The sequence below is a fragment of the Hemicordylus capensis genome, chromosome 1 (genome assembly GCF_027244095.1).
Source record: "Hemicordylus capensis ecotype Gifberg chromosome 1, rHemCap1.1.pri, whole genome shotgun sequence".
In the NCBI taxonomy this organism is placed as follows: domain Eukaryota; kingdom Metazoa; phylum Chordata; class Lepidosauria; order Squamata; family Cordylidae; genus Hemicordylus; species Hemicordylus capensis.
The window spans coordinates 435,133,387-435,151,251 of NC_069657.1; the positions used below are offsets into that span (position 1 = coordinate 435,133,387).

General features: G+C 42.5%; 1 protein-coding gene across 1 annotated transcript in view; it reads left to right on the forward strand.

Annotated features, from left to right (window-relative positions):
- Positions 1-3,812: 3,812 nt before the first annotated feature.
- The window catches only part of SOS1 (SOS Ras/Rac guanine nucleotide exchange factor 1), a 99,721-nt gene continuing 85,668 nt past the window's right edge, over positions 3,813-17,865 (forward strand). The window contains exons 1-3 of the mRNA XM_053242998.1: positions 3,813-4,428; positions 15,791-15,916; positions 17,238-17,369. Of these exons, the coding sequence (XP_053098973.1) occupies positions 4,342-4,428; positions 15,791-15,916; positions 17,238-17,369 (345 nt within the window). The 5' untranslated portion in view covers positions 3,813-4,341. The remainder of the gene's footprint in view (positions 4,429-15,790; positions 15,917-17,237; positions 17,370-17,865) is intronic.

Below are 17,865 nucleotides of genomic sequence, written 5' to 3' on the forward strand. Positions count from 1 at the left end.
ACATTCCCTGGGCTGTTCTATAGGAATAGACCCCTTGACTGTGCTGACAATGAGCCCCTTGACCCATTGCACAAACTGAGGATAGGCATCAGACTATCCTCAGGTCTGGAAAGGGCACAGGTGGCACTGTGGAGTTGAAAGTACTCACCCCCTCCACCATTGAAGCAGAGGCGCCCAGACTTGCCCTGCAGGGTTTGGGAGCTCATCCCTTCCCCCAGGCTGGTGTTGGTCCCCTTGAGGGAGTTTAAGCAAGGTCTTCCTGGCACCATGGTGTTGATTGGGTTAGCTATTATGTTAAGCAGCACGGGAGGGGAGTAGTAAGAACAACAATAGGAACAGATAGCTTGCAAAAGGGTCTCAAAGATAACTTAATCAACAGGGAGTTGGTCCTTATTTGTTTAAACTGTAAAAGTTTTTTAAAACATACACAAAGAGAGTAAAAGAAATAAAAGCAGTTTAGATTAAAAAACAACCAACTATTAATGCTGGGCGGTAGAAAGGAAGCTAAAGAAGATGCTAGTTGAATGTTGCCAGCGTTTTCCGACTCACTGGGAGAGGGTAAAGATAAACAATGAGAACTTGTACCTTTAAGAGGAAAAAGAAAGCCGGAAGTAAGATGCACGGCAAGAGGAGTCTCAAAGTTTAGTGGATCAATTGAGGGGAGCTTGGAGGGAGACTATATTATGGTCTTGTTGGGTAAGGTCACTTATATCCTCCTTTAGTATCTAGTGCTGTTGGGAGGGAATTTGTGATCAATGCTTTTCAAGAAACTGCCAAATATGCCCGTTGAAATTGTCCAAAGATAAACGGAGGCTGCAAACCTAAAGACACTTACTAGAGAGTAAGGCTCATTGAGTTCAGTGGGACTTACTTCTGAGTAAACATGCTTAGGGTTGCACTGAATGATTTGTGCATTTCCTCCTTTTAATATTAAGCATGTTAGTGTAATTTAGATTGGAAGAGGCTGTGCCTCCTGCCAAAAGATTGTCTTTTGGATACTTCTGTTTTCATGGAAGTTGCCTCATCATAATCACATTCATTTGCAATGCATCAACTATTTTAAATATACATCTGCTTTCCTGTCAGGCTTGCACAAGAGGTTAAACATATATTCTTAATATTGTCAAATGGCCATTTAAATGTGATGGCTGCTGGGATCCAATATGTTCTGCACACATTGGAATCAAACATCCACTGCTGTGTGCCAAAATTGCTAATAGGTTCAGATTTCTCAAAGTACAGAATTCCTGAGAACCTTTTAATTTAAACATTCAGAGTTTTGTTCCCCACCCCCTTTCTCTTTGTGAAAAGAACTCCAAAGGAGAACCCATGGTCAGGAGTCACAAAAGTGTGTGTGTGTGTTTTGCAAAGTTTGTTGACTGGCTGGCTCAGCTGAGTGGAGGCATGGTGTGGTTGGTGGGGGGGGCACTAGGCAAATGAAAAAATTGAATTACTTTACTATGCAAGTAAATAATTTATGTTTTAATATATATGTGCTTTTTAAAAAAATTTGGGGCCCCTTCATAACATATGCTACAGGCCCCACACTAGCTTAATCTGGCCCTGCACCAGATGCTGCTGGAAGCCTACAGGCAAAAGTAGAGGGCATGCCCTCTCTCCTGCTGTTACTCCCCTGCAACTGGTACTCAGAGGCATCCTGCCTTTGAGGCTGGAGGTGACCTAAAGCCCTCTGACTAGTAGCCGATGATATACCCCTCCTCCATGAAGTTATCCAAATCCCTCTTAAAGCCATCCAGGTTGTTGGCTGTCACCACATCTTGTGGCAGAGAATTCTACAAGTTGATTATGCGTTGTGTGAAAAAGTACCTCCATTTGCTGGTCCTAAATTTCCTGGCAAGCAATTTCATGGGATGACCCCTGGTTCTAGTGTTATGGGAGAGGGAGAAGAATGTCTCTCTATCCACTTTCTCTACACCATGCATGATTTTATAGACCTCTATCATGTCTCCCCGCAGTTGTCTTTTTTTCTAAACTAAATAGCCCCAAGCGTTGTAGCCTTGCCTCATAAGAAAGATGCTCTTGGCCCCTGATCATCTTGGTTGCCCTCTTCTGCACCTTTCCCAGTTCTACAATGTCCTTTTTTAGATGTGGTGACCAGAATTGTACACAGTACTCCAGGTGTGGCCGCACCATAGTTTTGTATAAGGACATTATAATATTAGCCATTTTATTTTCAACCCCTTTCCTAATGATGTTTGAAGTTGGGGTTTTTTGTCCCAATGTGCATCACTTTACATTTGCCAACATTGAACCGCATCTGCTACTCACTCACCCAGTTTAGAGAGATCCTTTTGGAGCTCCTCACAATGCTTTTTGGATTTCACTACCTGAAAGAGTTCGGTATCATCTGCAAATCTGGCCACCTCGCTGCTTACCCCTGCTTCTAGATCATTTATGAATAAATTAAAAAGCACTGGGTACCCCACTTCTTACTTCCCTCCATTGTGAAAACTCTCCATTTATACCTACCCTCTGTTTCCTGTGTTTCAACCAGTTAGCAATCCACACATGTACTTGTCCCCTTATCCCATGACTAAGTTTTCTCAGGAGTCTTTGATGAGGAACTTTGTCGGAAACTTTTTGGAATCCCAGGTATACTATTGATGTGTTTTAGAAAACCAAAGTAACTCCATTTTACTTAGAATACCTCACTCTAACTTAAAGTAACCCCAGCCCAGCTCAGGAACATCACGGCCTCACATGATCAACATCATTATCTCTCTCCACTAAATTGTATCTAATGAAACTTGGTTCTCACAGGATTCTCACTGTTCTTTTGCTGACAGTTAAGAAAACAGGATGTAACCAAATAAGGAGTGATCACCTGATGAACAATGAATCATTCGCATGCGTACTAGATACTTAGTCCACCATTTTGTTGCCACATATACTATGTCTAGGGTATCAGCATCATTCAGATTGTTTGTATAAATGTAAGATGCACCTATAACCAATTTGTAATCAGTTTGAGAGCGTAAAGCCCTCTGATTACCTGTTGCAACTGCAGTGCAATAAAATGCCTCTAATTGATTCCCACTGAGTCTGTTTGATTGACTAAAAGGCAGACCCAGGGACGAACCGAATTCACATCACTATGTCAACTGGATCACCTTGAACCACACACTTGTTGACACTCTCAAAGAACTCCAGAAGGTTTGTGAGGCAAGATTTCCCTTTGTGGAAGCCATGCTGGTTCTCTCAGCAAGGCCTGTTCTTCTATGTGCTTTACAATTTTATCCTTGAGGATGTTTTCCATCAATTTGTCTGGAATAGACGTTAAGCTAACCAGCCTGTAATTTCCTAGATCGCCCCTGAATCCCTTTTAAGGGATTTTTCAGGGTTGCAATGAGGCAATATGAACCAGAAAAAAGCCCCCTCGCTGCAAGCACAGTGCACAGCCGAAAAACCGGACTCCCTCTTAGCCTTATGCTAGGCCCCAGCCTTAGCTTGACCAACCAAAGGGGAGCGAAAGAGGGAGAAGCCTCCGACGTCGGAGAAAAGCCTCCTCGCATCCGACCAGCTTACTAGGCAGGGCCGGTCTGGGAAGGGAAGGCTGCCCCTCCCACGGGGGGAGCTAACTTTCTGGACCCCGCGATCGATCCAGGAGAAGGAGCTAGGCTAGCCCATCTGCTGAGGCTACCCTTCCAATGGAGAAGCACACTTCACCCGAGCAGCACACTCGGTTTTCGACTGGCAAGCCTTGATTGCGAACGAGTAGTTGAGTTCAAACTCTCACTTCCGCACCAAAAAGGAAGTGGGGCGGGGGAGAGAAACGGAAAAGGGAAAGCAAAGCGAACAAGGGGTGGGGGGAAAGGGAAGGGAGCGCGGAGCACCCCAACTGCGCATGCCCCCGACAACCCCTGCGTCCACTGCGCAGGCGCTGGCGGCGGTTGTAACCGTCACGGCTTGGAAGGAACGCCGAGGAGTTCAAAGCCGCGCACGGGACCCCGCCCCTCTCCCCCCGCCCCTGCGTAACCGTCTCTTTCCTGCCGTTGCCTGTCCATTCTGTCTCTGCCAGCCCCTGTCCTGTCAGGGCAAGGCAAAGGATGCCCGCGAGTGTCTTGTCCCAGACCGGCCCCAGAGCCGAGTGAGACAAGGCCGGGCCGGGCGGTGGGTGACCGCGGAAGGGATGTCGCCGCCGCCCCCCGACGTTGATTCTTGCCGCTGCCGCCCCCGGCGGCTCCCGCTGCTTCGGCCCTCCTCAGGTTCCGGGTGTCGCCCGCCGCCGCCGCTTCTCCGTGGCTGGGAACAGCGCCGGCCTCGGCCACAGCAGTGACTCCCCTCGGTTCCCCTCACAGGGGACGGGACGGGGCCAGCAAGATGCAGGCGCCGCCGCTCCAGTACGAGTTCTTCAGCGAAGAGAACGCGCCCAAGTGGCGGGGGCTGCTCATGCCCGCCCTGAAAAAGGTGAGCCGCGGAGAGGGGCCCGCTGGCCTGGGGGTGAGGGGTGGCAAGGAGGTGAATGGCTCTTCCCTTCCCCAAAGGGGCTTGGATTGAAAAAGGCCGCGGAGAGGCGTGATGGGTGGGGAACGAGCTGGCCTGGCATCCGTCGTGTGTGTGCATGCACAACATTGTGTGTGTGCGTGTAGCGAACGTTCCACGTCTGGTGAATGTTGACATTCACGTGACTGCTGAGTATTCTGATGAATTTTGTCAGTGACTGAAAAGCGATCTCTGCCCACCATGTTTTAAACCGTGCACAAGTGAATGCTGTGAACCCCTTTTAGCAGATTGTCATCTTTCAAATATATCTTTCCCTCTTTGGACACTTGCACTTGTTTAGTATGATCACTCAAATTGTACGGGACTTTCACCAGATTCTTGATGCTTGCTGTCTTGTTCCTGAGCAAGCGTACACCTTTTGTCTCTCACCATTTCTCTCTCTTTTATTCAGCTGCTTTATTGAGATGTGAGCTTTTTTCAGCAACAACTGAGATGCAAGAAGTGACTGTTTCTCATAGTTGGGAACTAGGCCTAATCGGCTCCCTTATTCCTAGTTGCCAGTTTAGAAGCAAAAGACACGTTTTGAACGTGGTGTTCATGTGTCAACAGAGCCCCGGCAGGGAGAGCATTTTACAAGGGAACTTCGCTCACTGACTTTCATTCACTTCTGGAAGTGATCTTCTAGGAAGGCTAGATCCTGTCTAGTAGGAACTTAGCTGTAAGTAGCAGGTCTGTAGGCACATATGAATTGAAGTATGCACCAAGTTTAAAAGATTATTAAATATAGCAGGAATGCAAAATATAGTATGTGAGAGTTAGGAGTAGGAAGGCCTTTTGTAGAGTTTGTAATGGAAGTGAAAGAGAGGCAGGTTTTGAAATGGTTCATATAAGATTGTATTGGTTAGAATGTGTGTACAAATGTATTAGGTAGTATAGATATGTGTTTGAGTTACACAGGATCTTTAAGTCAAACTGGAATATCACAAGTCACTAAGACATACTTGCCTACGAAGAACATAGTGTAACTTGCTGCTGTGCCCCTTTTCAATGTATTTAAGTATCATTGTAGCTGTTCTAGATCTGTTTGTTCAGAGTTTTCTGAAGTTTGACATTAAGTGACAGTAATTCTGATCTGTGGGAATCTGTTGTGCCAGTGGTTCTCATCAGGGGCGTAACGAGGCTGGAGTGGGCCCAGAGACAAAATTTTAAAATGGGCCCCTCGCTGATACACACACACTCACTTCACGTGTGACTTGCCTCTGGGGGGCCCCTCGAGGCATGGGGGCCCCCAGGCAGCCACCTCCCCTTGCCTAATGGTAGTTACGCCCCTGGTTCTCATCTTCTGAGTGATATAAAAAAGAAAAATTATATTTTATTGGATTAACTTTAAAGAAACAAAAGTTATTCATCCAGATCCCCTACCCTGCTATTTTAGAGAAGGGTTTTGGGTAAAACTAAAAAGCTTTGTGAGCTCTTAAACATTTTTGGGGTCAGATCTTTAGGATTGAACATGAGGGAGTTTGTCCTCGAAATGCATGTGTTCATTTAGGTTTGTAAAACAATCTGTCCCTCAATATCCATTCAGGTAACTCTTTCCTTCTCACCGTGAGAAGGAACTCTGATTTGTCCTGGGAATTTGTGTCAACTCCAACTTGCCCAGGGTATTTGTAGTGAAGCTTTGTTTTGAATCCTGGACTTCTGCTTCATGATTGCTGTGCTAACCGAGTAACTGTGTTAACTGAGTACTAGGAAGAGTTAATCCAAACATAGTATCTAGCTATTTATTGAATCAGTAGCACAAATTTGAGAAGCCTGCTTTCCTTATCCTGAGGCTGCATTTTAATGCTTGGTCTACCAGTCACCAAGGTTGTATTGCACTTCTGCATCAGTATACAAAGTACAATAAAACTACTAGGTATTATTAAATTACATACTACTCTATACAAATATGTGTGTCCAGCTATCATTCTCCAAATATTCTACAGCCTTATTTGTACAAATACACAATAAACAGAGCTATCCTGGATTGACTCTGGAGCTACTAGCAATCAAATTTGGGGAGCCTTTCAATATGAGGATTCATCTTGTAGCTTAGGGAAGTGCACAAACCGGTTCAGTACCTCCTTAGGGAACCACCGAATCAGCTCGGGCTCCCACAGACGAACCAGTTTGGTGAGGCAGGGAGCAGTTGCATTAAGAAGCAGGCAAGCAGGTCCTTACTTTTCTGTTGCCACCCCACCAGTGGTCCCTCTAATTTTTTTATTCTCTGTGAGGAATCAGTTTTGTTCTGGGTGGCAGTATCAAGGCAGTGTGCATGCACCTGCATTCAGAATGGGGCCTTCCTGATTCAACCTGAGCAGGATCTAAAATGAACTGAATGGACATCCAAAAACTTGTGAGTGTGCGCACGTGTGCATGCCTTAGAGGGAACAGTGCATCCCACTGCTTTTCTGGGCACAGCACTCACTGCATGCACGCAGCTGCGGTGTTCCCTGCGGCCTGTGTGCCGCTTTTGGTATAGCGAGTGCTGTCTGGGAAAGCGGCGGGGCTGCAGCGGAGCAGTAAGGACCTGCTTCCTACAGGAACCGCTTCCCACCCTGCCCACGGCTGCCTGAACCCGTTCAGGCACATCTCTACTCGTAGCCATTGGTGGGTCTGTCTTCCATGAAAGAGTATGAAAGACTTGTCCACACTGAAGAGACAGTAGGAGTCTGAAGTGAAAGATTGGACTGAGAGAATTCTGTTCAGTGATTTGACACCCTTCTGTTGCAGGTTTTTAAATCCCAGATTAAGTGCTGTGGCTCATTGACTAATCGCTTTATTGTGACATGAGTTTTCTTATGCAACAGTTAACATGCCCAAAGTAGACATAGCAGGACCTGTGTGGAAGTAGTAGGAATATGAACATGAGGAATATGAAGTAACCTCTGTCCAGACTAAGTTCTTGCATTAGTGGAAGATGTTTCACTACGATATTTAAATATTCTAAATTAATCACCATAGTGGTAGCTGCAGGTGGGAAAGCATGTTTTACAACACCCCTACAAAGTGTGCCCTGAAAGGAAGGCAAGAAGGAAGGCACCCAGGGCAGGGGAGAGCATAAACATCAGCCCCCATAGAGACCAACTCTGGCCTATGAGGACTGTTGGGGCAACCCTTCCCACCCCCTACTTTCCCAGGAGTACAGAAAGACCAGAGTGCCCTGAAAGGAAGACATGAAAGGAGGCGCCCAGGCCAGGGAGCTCTTGTCCTCAGCTCCTGAAAAGACCAACAGCCTGAGACAACTTTTTATTAATCTGTTATTTGCTTATTTTAATATTGTAAACTGCTTTGGGTGCCTTTGTCAAGGCAGAAAGGTTGTATAAAAATGTAGTTAATAATAACAATACCAATATACCGTGTTTCCCTGAAAATAAGACAGTGTCTTATATTAATTTTAGCCCCAAAAAATGCACTAGGGCAATTAGCGGTACATCAGAAATTACTGCTAGGTCTTACTTGTGGGGTAGGTCTTACTTTCGGGGAAACAGGGTAGTAACATGTTACATGATATATGGCATGACCTCTTGAGCAACCTTTTGCACTATGTTTTGCGCAAGCTCATGTATCCCTGAAAAGGTGGTTCTTCCATTAGAAATAGTACCTTGTGGAGCACCACAACCACAAAAAGTCCTTCATAATTTACAGTGCATAACCTAATACATTGCAGAATTGGTATATCTGTTTACTTCAGCAATTGAGGTGTATACTTTGTATTACTATTGCTTTTAGTTCTCATCTAGTGACTCTGGAATCACTTTCTCCCCTCACAGTTAAAGATATTATAAACATTATTTACACACTATCACTGGCATTTGTAGTAATCCAAAGCAGAAATGGAAGCAATAGATCAGTTAAACTAGAAAGCAGATATAATCTTCCCAATCATGTGTTGCTCTTTTTCTTCTCTCTCTTATATTAATTCCCCCTTCCCTTTTTTGTGAGCTCACTATAATGTAATGTTCTACCTAAACCAAAATAAATACTAACCAGTGTTTGAAAACTAGCTCCTAACCTTGTTCAAACAAGTTAAATTTAAAACAAGGCTAGCACTACCATCAGTGCAAACCAGCATAATGATTAGCTCTCAAAAGGGAATGGGAGGAAGTGTACTGGCCTGTTGCATTCTCCCTGTCTTGCCACAGTTAAGATATTGAAAATGCACCAATCTCAGTGAGCTGTCACTAGTACTTTTACAACTGCTCTAAGGTTTTAAAAAAACTTGACATTAATGAATTCAGTGGTTGTTAATATTGTCGCATTACACTGAAAGTAACGAGGTTTCTCACTATTGTGATTCAGAAATTATAACACTAACTAGAGTTTTGTTATTTAATACTTGGTTTTGTGAAATGCAATGAGACTACAGACTGATAATGGGATAATTCCTGTGCTGTGCTGCTATATCTTAACTAAGAAGTAAGATGAAAAGCTTATAGGCAAGGCTGTGTTTTGTTTTCAAACTGCATAAAAGTTTGATTGGCTTTACTCTATGTTGAAAGACAATCTGGGGAGTAAAACAGATTATCTCCATGTTGAAACCTCACTGAGTTCAGTGGCTTTTATGTGGATCTGTGGATATGACTTTCAGTTGCCGGCATATTTTATCTCATGGACAATATTTGTTGCCTTAGAGTCTCGAGTGAGAATCCAGACTTGAGTTTGGAGTTCAATTGTAACTACACTGTGCTTGGAATATCATTTTAATATTCCATAGAATATACACCTAAAGTAAAGGTGCTTAGGATTGCAGTGATAAACATCCAGAGTAATACAGTTCTAGTGTGGTGGGGACATTTTTTACTGATCTCCCCTTCTCTCTGAAGTGCATGTGTCTCCTGAAAATATGTCCTCGAAGGTCATGTGACTGGTCAGGGGCATATTTATGGAAGCACAATGTACTTCAAAGGGAAGGAGAGACTATTAAAACTGATAGTGCTACAGGTGAGTTAGGCTGAATGTCAAATAATATCCGTTTAGCTTTATCATTTTATGTGGGACTTGTGCATGGAAAGTAGTCTAACATTCTTCTTGTATTAATTACATACTGTTTCCATAGTTGTGTATGAGATCTAGGAACATAGGAAGCTGTCATATATAGAGTCGGCCGATTGGTTCATCTAGCTCAGTATTGTCTACACAGACTGGCAGTGGCTTCTCCAAGGTTGCAGGCAGTAGTCTCTCTCAGCCCTATCTTGGAGATGCCAGGAAGGGAACTTGGAACTTTCTGCATGCAAGCATGCAGATGCTCTTCCCAGAGCAGTCCCATCCTCTAAGGGTAATATCTTAAAGTGTTCACACATGTTTCAAATGCAAACCAGGTGTTCTAAAATAATAATTTGTAGGCATTAACACGTAGATATTTTATTGATTTTGATTTGATTTGATTTGATTTGATTTCTATACCGCCCTTCCAAAAATGACTCAGGGCGGTTTACACAGAGAAATAATAAATAAAAAAGATGGATCTCCTCCAAAAATGGAAGATGGATCTCTTCCAAATAAGTTGGATCTCTTCCAAAAATGGCTCAGGGCGGTGTACACGGAGAAATAATAAATAAATAAGATGGATTTAAGATATGTCTTAAAACTCATACTGACATTTTTGTCAATGTTTGTATACATGAAACATTTCATTTGAAGTTTAGATTTTATAATATAAGAATATTTTGATTTCACTGGTTTAGAATTTGAGTGGCTTGTTTAGTTTTTAGTTTTATGCCATTTTCAATATTAGATGGGCTGTTGTGGTTGTAATATAAGGAATAATTGGAACAGCAAATGTGCCTTGAGGTATGTAAATTTGTGTTGAGCTGAAATAATGGGTCACAGGACAGCACTGTGCTGTCTAAAGAACTTTACAATGGAATGTAGTGCAGTGACTCAAGTAGTTTCAGACTAAGAATACACCTTGGTCGTCTTGTACAAATGTCACCTAGCAGCTCCATTTATTAGCTTCAGTATGTACCTACTAAAGGAAGGCCTTGTATGCAATTCTAAATTTATTCCTAATTCAGTAGTTTTGATGAGGACTAATACTATAGTGTTACATTTTAAATTTTCTCCTGTTAAAATTCTGTTATAGGAGCAAAGTGTTTGTGGTTGAAAAAATGTAGATTCAAAATGAAATTTGTAATAAACATGAAGTTCTGCAGACTTGCAGAAAGCAACTTGACACTGTTCTCAGTTTCATTATACTGCCACAGTAGGGGCAGTATAGCTGAGTTGTCTCAACATTTTACTCTTATACACCCTGAACATTCTGTTGGTCATAAAATCAAAACCATCTGTTCAACCTACCTGAACATTTGCAGACATCAGCTAGTTGACAAGTGACACCACTAGTGTTCCCTCTAACAGGGATTCCCAGATGTTGTTAACTACAACTTCCAGAATCCCCAGCTACAATAGCTTTTGCTTGGGGATTCTGGGAGCTGCAGTTAACATCTGGGAATTCTTGTTAGAGCGAACATTGGACATCACCCCCCCAAATCTGGTGCAGATGTGAAGTAAAATGGCTGAGATTCAGTAGTCTAAAATTTGACCTTTAAACACTAGAAGACAAGTGTTAGCCATCAGATAACATATCTGTTTTTTTTTAAAAATGTGCCATATATATATCTCTCTCTCTCTCTCTCTCTCTCTCTCTCTCTCTCTCTCTCTCTCTCTCTCTCCAGCATAATCCTGTGTTTTGAAGAAAAAAATCTATCCAGAATTTCCTGGGAACCTCTGAAGGCTCCATATCTTTTTTACTTACTACTTGTTTACTTATTTGTTTTTTGTTTGTTTGTTTTGTTAGTTACTTTAGTTTTTAATTTAGAATGTAATTTTTGCCTTGTTTTGCATGTTTTTGTACACTGCCCATAGTCTACGGAGTGGGCGGTATATTAAATGTTTCAAATAAATAAATAAATATCAGTTAAAAATGCAGATCCATTGTTTTGCCTACTTAAAGGTCTCAAGCCAGAACTGGGAGGGGCAAGTTCTGGAGAATGACTTCCTGGTTCTGAACATAGTTTGGTTCATAGTTTGAACATAGAGTCTAGGAGCACTCTGGCACTTCTATAGTTAAACCAAAGGAGTCCCCTTCTCCCTTTTCTGTTAGTGGGCTGCTTTCTCTTGCCATTGAAGCAGTGAAGCATGAGACCATACAAGAGCAGGAGAGTCCACTTAGCCAGCAATGGGAGTCACTGTTATACTTTTCTTGCATGCACTTACACACTGCCTTGGTCTTTCAGCTTAAGATAGGGCTAGGGAGGGGATGCCTCCATGAAGAAATCCAACCGATGAAGTTTCCCCAATCACTTGCTAGAGATGGCTCTAATGAATTTCTGCTTAATGCATTTCTACAAGGCACAGCATTTCCCTCAAATATATAATAAACCTGTATAGTAAATGTCCAATTAGAAATCCAGCAGGTCCCATATCTAGCCACATTCATTTCCTACAAATTTCTGTCTGGACCTCTACAAGTCAGTTCTTTCCACAAATGCTGTGTACTATAGTAAATGTCCAGTCACAAATTCAAGATATGTAGTAGTCTCGTATATCGTTCCTCCAAGAAACTGTTAACAGCATTTCATGGCATGACAATTCAAAACAAGGACCTGGAGAGCATTGCCTGGTTGTCTCAGAACCATTAGTTTTGCCAAATGATCTGTGCAACTCAATGACACTTGATACAGTAATGATATATATTCCTATTATGTTCAAGAACAAAGCAAGTTGAGGTGGCAGCTAACTAAAAATGCAAATACAAAAGGAGAAATTGAGCAACCAGTGCAGCATGTTCAGAACTAAGCCAAATAAGAGGGAGCATAATGCAAACATATTTATTTCCCCCTTAATTTTTTATTGTTTTGCTTTTATAGGGAGAGGAAATGTGTCATGTTATGCAATCTTTTCTGTTTGCAGACATGCTATCAACACATCACGTTTCAGGTTTGGAAAGGTTCCTCTTAAATGCTTGGGAGGAATCAGACTTGATCTAACAGTATGCAATTCCTGTAAACTTGGCAAAGAGGCACTTTTTAATGTGGTGATTCTCTTTATTTAGCAGGGGGAGAATAACTGACCCTATCCACCCCCAGCACAGTACCTCCAGTGACTGTTGCTGGTGTCTATCTTATGTTTCTTTTTAGATTGTGAGCCCTTTGGGCTCAGGGATCCATCTTATTTATTTATTGTTTCTATGTGTAAACTGTTCTGAGCCATTTTTGGAAGGGCGGTATAGAAATCAAATAAATAAATAAATAATTCCTTCAACTGCTTGTACCATTTGTGGCTAAGGTGTGAGGACTGAAACGCAATTCAGTGCAGGTCAGTGTTTCCTCTAACAGGGATTTCCAAATGTTGTTGACTACAGCTCCCAGAATCTCCAGCTCCAATGGCTTTTGCTTGGGGATTATGGAAGTTGTAGTGAACTACATCTAGGAATCCCTGTTAGAGTGAACTCTGGTGCAGGTTATTTCAGGACTACAGCTGGATGCTATGAGAATGAAAATCTAGTGTAAGATATTGATTTAGCAACCTATTCCTGGGAAGCTGTGGATATATTTGTGAGCCTCTACCTAGCCTTTGTAGCTTGAATGGCATGGGAGTTAAGATGAGTACCTTAGCTTGCAGCTTCCATGCTTTTTAAAGCACAATTGAAAATTGTAGCCACCTTATCTTTTATCTTAAATCAAAGGTTTTGGGTTTACTGATATCTATATCCAGGTTACTACCTAATAGATGCTGGAATGCTAACTTCTACCTACCATTATAACCATCCCTAAACTAATCTGCTACCATGAATCGAACACTTATACAGCAGGTCCTCTTTATTTGCGGGGATTCTATTCTCGCCTATAGGCGTGGTTCCAGAAACCATGAATAAAGAAACCAAACCCCTTTGAGAATCCAGAGGTTAGATTCCCGGCACTCCAACAAAGAGACCCATAAACTGGGGTGGGGAGAGAAATGAGGAGCAAAGCATAGTACCTTGCTCTCCAGGTACTGACCAGGAGATGGACTGGGGTCTTGGTGGACAGCTCTTTGAAAGTGTTCACTCAGTATACGGCAACTGTGAAAAAGGCAAATTCCATGTTCAGAATCATTAGGAAAGGGATTGAAAATAAATCTGCTAATATAATGCCTTTACAAATCTGTGGTCTGGCCATACTTGGAGTTATGTGCACAGTTCTGGTCACCATATCTCAAAAAGGTCATTATAGAATTGGAAAAGGTGCAGAAGAGGGCAACCAAGATGATCAGGGGCCTAGAGCACTTTTCTTATGAGGCAAGGCTACAGTACCTTGGGTTTTTTAGTTTAGAAAAAAGATGACTAAGGTGATAGAGGACTATAAAATTATGCATTGTATTGGGAGTGGATAGGGAGAAATGTTTCTCCCTCCACATAATAGTAGAAACTAGCTGGGCCAGGCGCATAGCGTTTGTGCCTCTGGCCAGCCCACCCACTGCCGCCGCCCCATCTGCTGCCTTTTTCTCCCCCCCCCACCCACGCCACTTTCTGGCTCGCCGGCCAGCTGCTTCTCCTGCCAGGCGGCTTCTTCTTGGCTGCCTACCCACGCTGCTTTCTTGCTCACCAGCTGGCCAGCTTTTTCTCCTGCCCACCGCTTTCTGGCTGGTTGGCCGCTGGCTTCTTCTTGGCCGCCCGCTTGAGTTGCTTTCTGGCTGGCCGGCCGGCTTCTTCTCCTGACTGCTGCTTTCTGGCCGCCCGTCTGCGCCACTTTCTTCTTGGCTCCCCACCGCTTCGCCCATCCCCGCTGCTTTTCCCATCTTTAACTGCAAGGAAAAATGTTCCTTCACAAGCTAATTTTTCAGTGTATCTGTGCACAGGTTGAATGCATCTTCTGAATGTGTCACTCAATGCTTTATTTAGAGATTCCTAATGGAAGCTCTGGCATAATGCAGCATGGCTATTTGGGGAACACTGTAAGATAAAGCCTGTATGAAGGCTAATGAGTTTGGAGTCAAGTGCATGAGTATGGAAGGGTCTGTCCAGGTGCTAGGGAGATTTCATGAGATAGGCTAGAGTTCTCTTCCAAGTGTAAAACTCTCAGTATTGTTTCTTTGCAAGAAGATGTGATTAATGGCAGTTACAGAACATTGCTACTCCATAATTGACTGGATCAGTAAATAAACAGCACCTTAGAACTTGACATTGGAAAAAGTAGTTGCAGATGTTGCAGAATACAGAATATTGGGCATTTGGTGCAGGGGTGTAATCTGGGAGTCTGACAAGCATTTTGCTCTTGCCACATGATGCCAAGACCTTTTATAAAACAGTCTCAAATGACTCCCCTTGCTTCTTACTGGCCTTGGGTTTTCTGTATTTTGCATGCAATGAAAAACTGATGAATGTTTGAACATTTTCAATCAAGGAACAAACTAAGATGAGAGAGAGAGAGCTCAGAACCTTGTTGCAATTTTGTACAAACCCATCTTCTGACATCCATGAAGCTCAAAGTGAAAGTCCAGATTTTCTTAAGCTGTGGATCTTTCAGACACTGATTCTGATTAGAGAAACTTGAATATTATTTTTAAGGCTATATTATTTACTGTAGTGAAGTGGGATATAAACTTAATAAACAAAATTAGTCATCCTTATAAAGCATAAGCAAACATCTAAATTATTTTGCTACTTGATTGCATTATAGGGATTTTTATTTCCTGCCTAAAAATGAGTTGCTTCTGTTTGTATCCAATGCTGAGGTTTGCATATTGTTTTTAAGCCCAAATCATCTTCATTTATTTTTAGTTGTATGTCCTACCCCCTTCCATCATTGAACTTGAGGCAGTGTATAGAGGATTCCCATGAGGTCTTCCATCCAGGCTCCAACAAGAGCAAGACCTGTTTATTTTTAGGGATGTACTGCATCATGGTCAGGCATATTGATGGCCTCAATTTTGAGCTCTCCCCCTTCCCCAATTTTCACAAATGACAAAAAACCCTAAGTAATTCTCTGACTTTCTCCTTGCCCACTGAGTTCATGGCTGACTTGAGGCTGAGCTGGGAACTTCTTGCTCTTAAATATAATGCTACATCAGTTCTGGTAGTCTCTGCCTCTTTTGCCTGTGTTATTTCTGCACTTCTAGGGATTCTCTTCACAAACATGAGAACCAGAAACTTAGAAAAAACTGCTTGACTGATCTGATAAATGAGCCTTTTCATAACGTGTATTATCTACTCGCTCACTTTTCTTTTAAATGCTCAGTATTTTCTAAGATGCTCCTTAGAAATGTAGTACAAAATGTAAGACTGATAATTTTATATTGAATGTAGGTTCAGATGCAAGTCCATCCTAAGCTGTCATCTAAGGAAGATGCTCTGCAATATGTTGAGGAGTTAATTCTGCAGTTATTAAACATGTTGTGCCAAGCTCAGCCAAGAAGTTTTCTGGATGTAGAGGTACAAGAAAAGTTTGTTAAAGTTCGTTGTAATCTCTATTTTGGTGTCTGTGTGTGTAATGTATATAAAATTAGGTGTAAAAATGTAGGCATTGGTACTCTTATATGGTGTCCCCCAGGGCTCTATACTCTCTTCAGTGCTCTTTAACATCTACATGAAACTGCTGGGAGAGATCATCAGGAGGTGTGGTGCAGGGTATCAATATGTTGATGAACACCCAGATCTGTTTCTTCATATCAACCTCATTGGGAAATGGCATAACTACCTTAAATGCCTGCCTGGAGGTGGTAATGGGCACGATGAAGGATAACAAACTGAAGTTGAATCCAAATAAGACAGAGGTACTGAAGACAATTTTGAATGCCTGTTTCTAGATGGGGTCACACTTCACCAGAAGGAAAAGGTACAGAGTCTAGGATCCAAACCTCTTCCTGGTGTGTTGGGTTTAGGCAGTGGCCAGAGGTGCTTTCTATCAGCTTCTAGGCAGTGCTGCCTTTGTACATACATAGTAAAATAAAATAAAATAGTTTGGAAACTGCAGTTGGTACAGAATGCGGCAGCCAGGTTGGTGTCTGGGTTATCTAGAAAAGACCATAATCTGGATAGTGGTTCCAGCATTCAAATGTAGTGGGTTCTGCGCCTGCGCAGACCAGCCTCGGGCAGAGATCGTTGGCTCCTCGTGACGCCTGCAACCGCCGCCTGCACGTGTGTGCAGTTCCCTCTAGCGGCGGTTAGGCGTCCCTTCGCTCAGTTTCTGTTACATGTAAGCAACCTGTTTTTACTTCTATATTAAAAGAACTACACTGGAGGGTGTTGGTTATAACCTATAAAGCCCTTAACAGCTTAGGCAGAGGATATTTACATCTGTAAACATCTTCACTATGAGCCCCATCATCCATTGAGATCATCCAGAGTGGTTCTTCTGCAGTTACCACCAGCGCATCTGGTGGCTACACAGGGATGAGCCCCATGATCCTGGAACGTGCTCTCTGCTGAAATAAGAGCCTCCCCATCTGACAACTTTTTAAAAAAGTATCTGAAGGCACATTTATTCACCCAAACCTTTTAACTAGACTTGTGCTTTTAAATTGTTTTAAGATTTTCATTTCTGTTTTAATTTGTTTTATGTTGCTGTAAACCACCCAGAGATGGAAGTTTGGGCTGGTGTACAAATATAATTAATTGATAGATAGATAGATAGTCCATTAAAAAATTCGGTAATGTTTCCTTACTCTAGCTTTCAGTGATTCAGAACACTCAGAAAACACTATTTGAACATAAGTTTATATATTTAACTGTACTTCATATTTTGTTTCAAAAGGATCGTGTACAAAAAAGTTTTCCCCATCCTATTGATAAGTGGGCAATAGCTGATGCGCAGTCTGCAATTGAAAAGAGGAAGCGAAGAAATCCGTTATTTCTCCCTGTAGAAAAAATCCACCCATTGTTAAAAGTAAGTATTATGAATGATATATGAAAATGTTGCAAGATTAGTCAAACTTACCCATGTGTAGTATTCATATGTGATGCAAATTCTAGAGAGAAACTAAGTTTTAATATACCTGGATTTTCTTTTTCTAATGTATCAAGTTGTGTCTAAGTAGTCTGCCATCTTAACTAGAAATGGTTCCACCCACAGACCCCATACACTTTGACTGGTGTTGGTACTAGCCAAAATTTGTGGTCACCATAATCCTGCATCTGCCTCAGCTCAGGGGAGGGAAGGGGCTTTGTTATCTGTTATTATGTTGTGATCTAGAGACACTCCAGCACTGCACAAGGTCAGGAATGATACCCAACTCTTTCCCAGCTTGCGGGAGGGAAGCACTTGCTTATGTCTGACTGCGCTTTGAAGGTACTTGGAGCACCTCAGAAAGACACCATGATTGCAGGAGCAGTGCCCACCCCAGCTCCAAGCTCAGAAGGATGGAGATTTGTCACACTTGTCA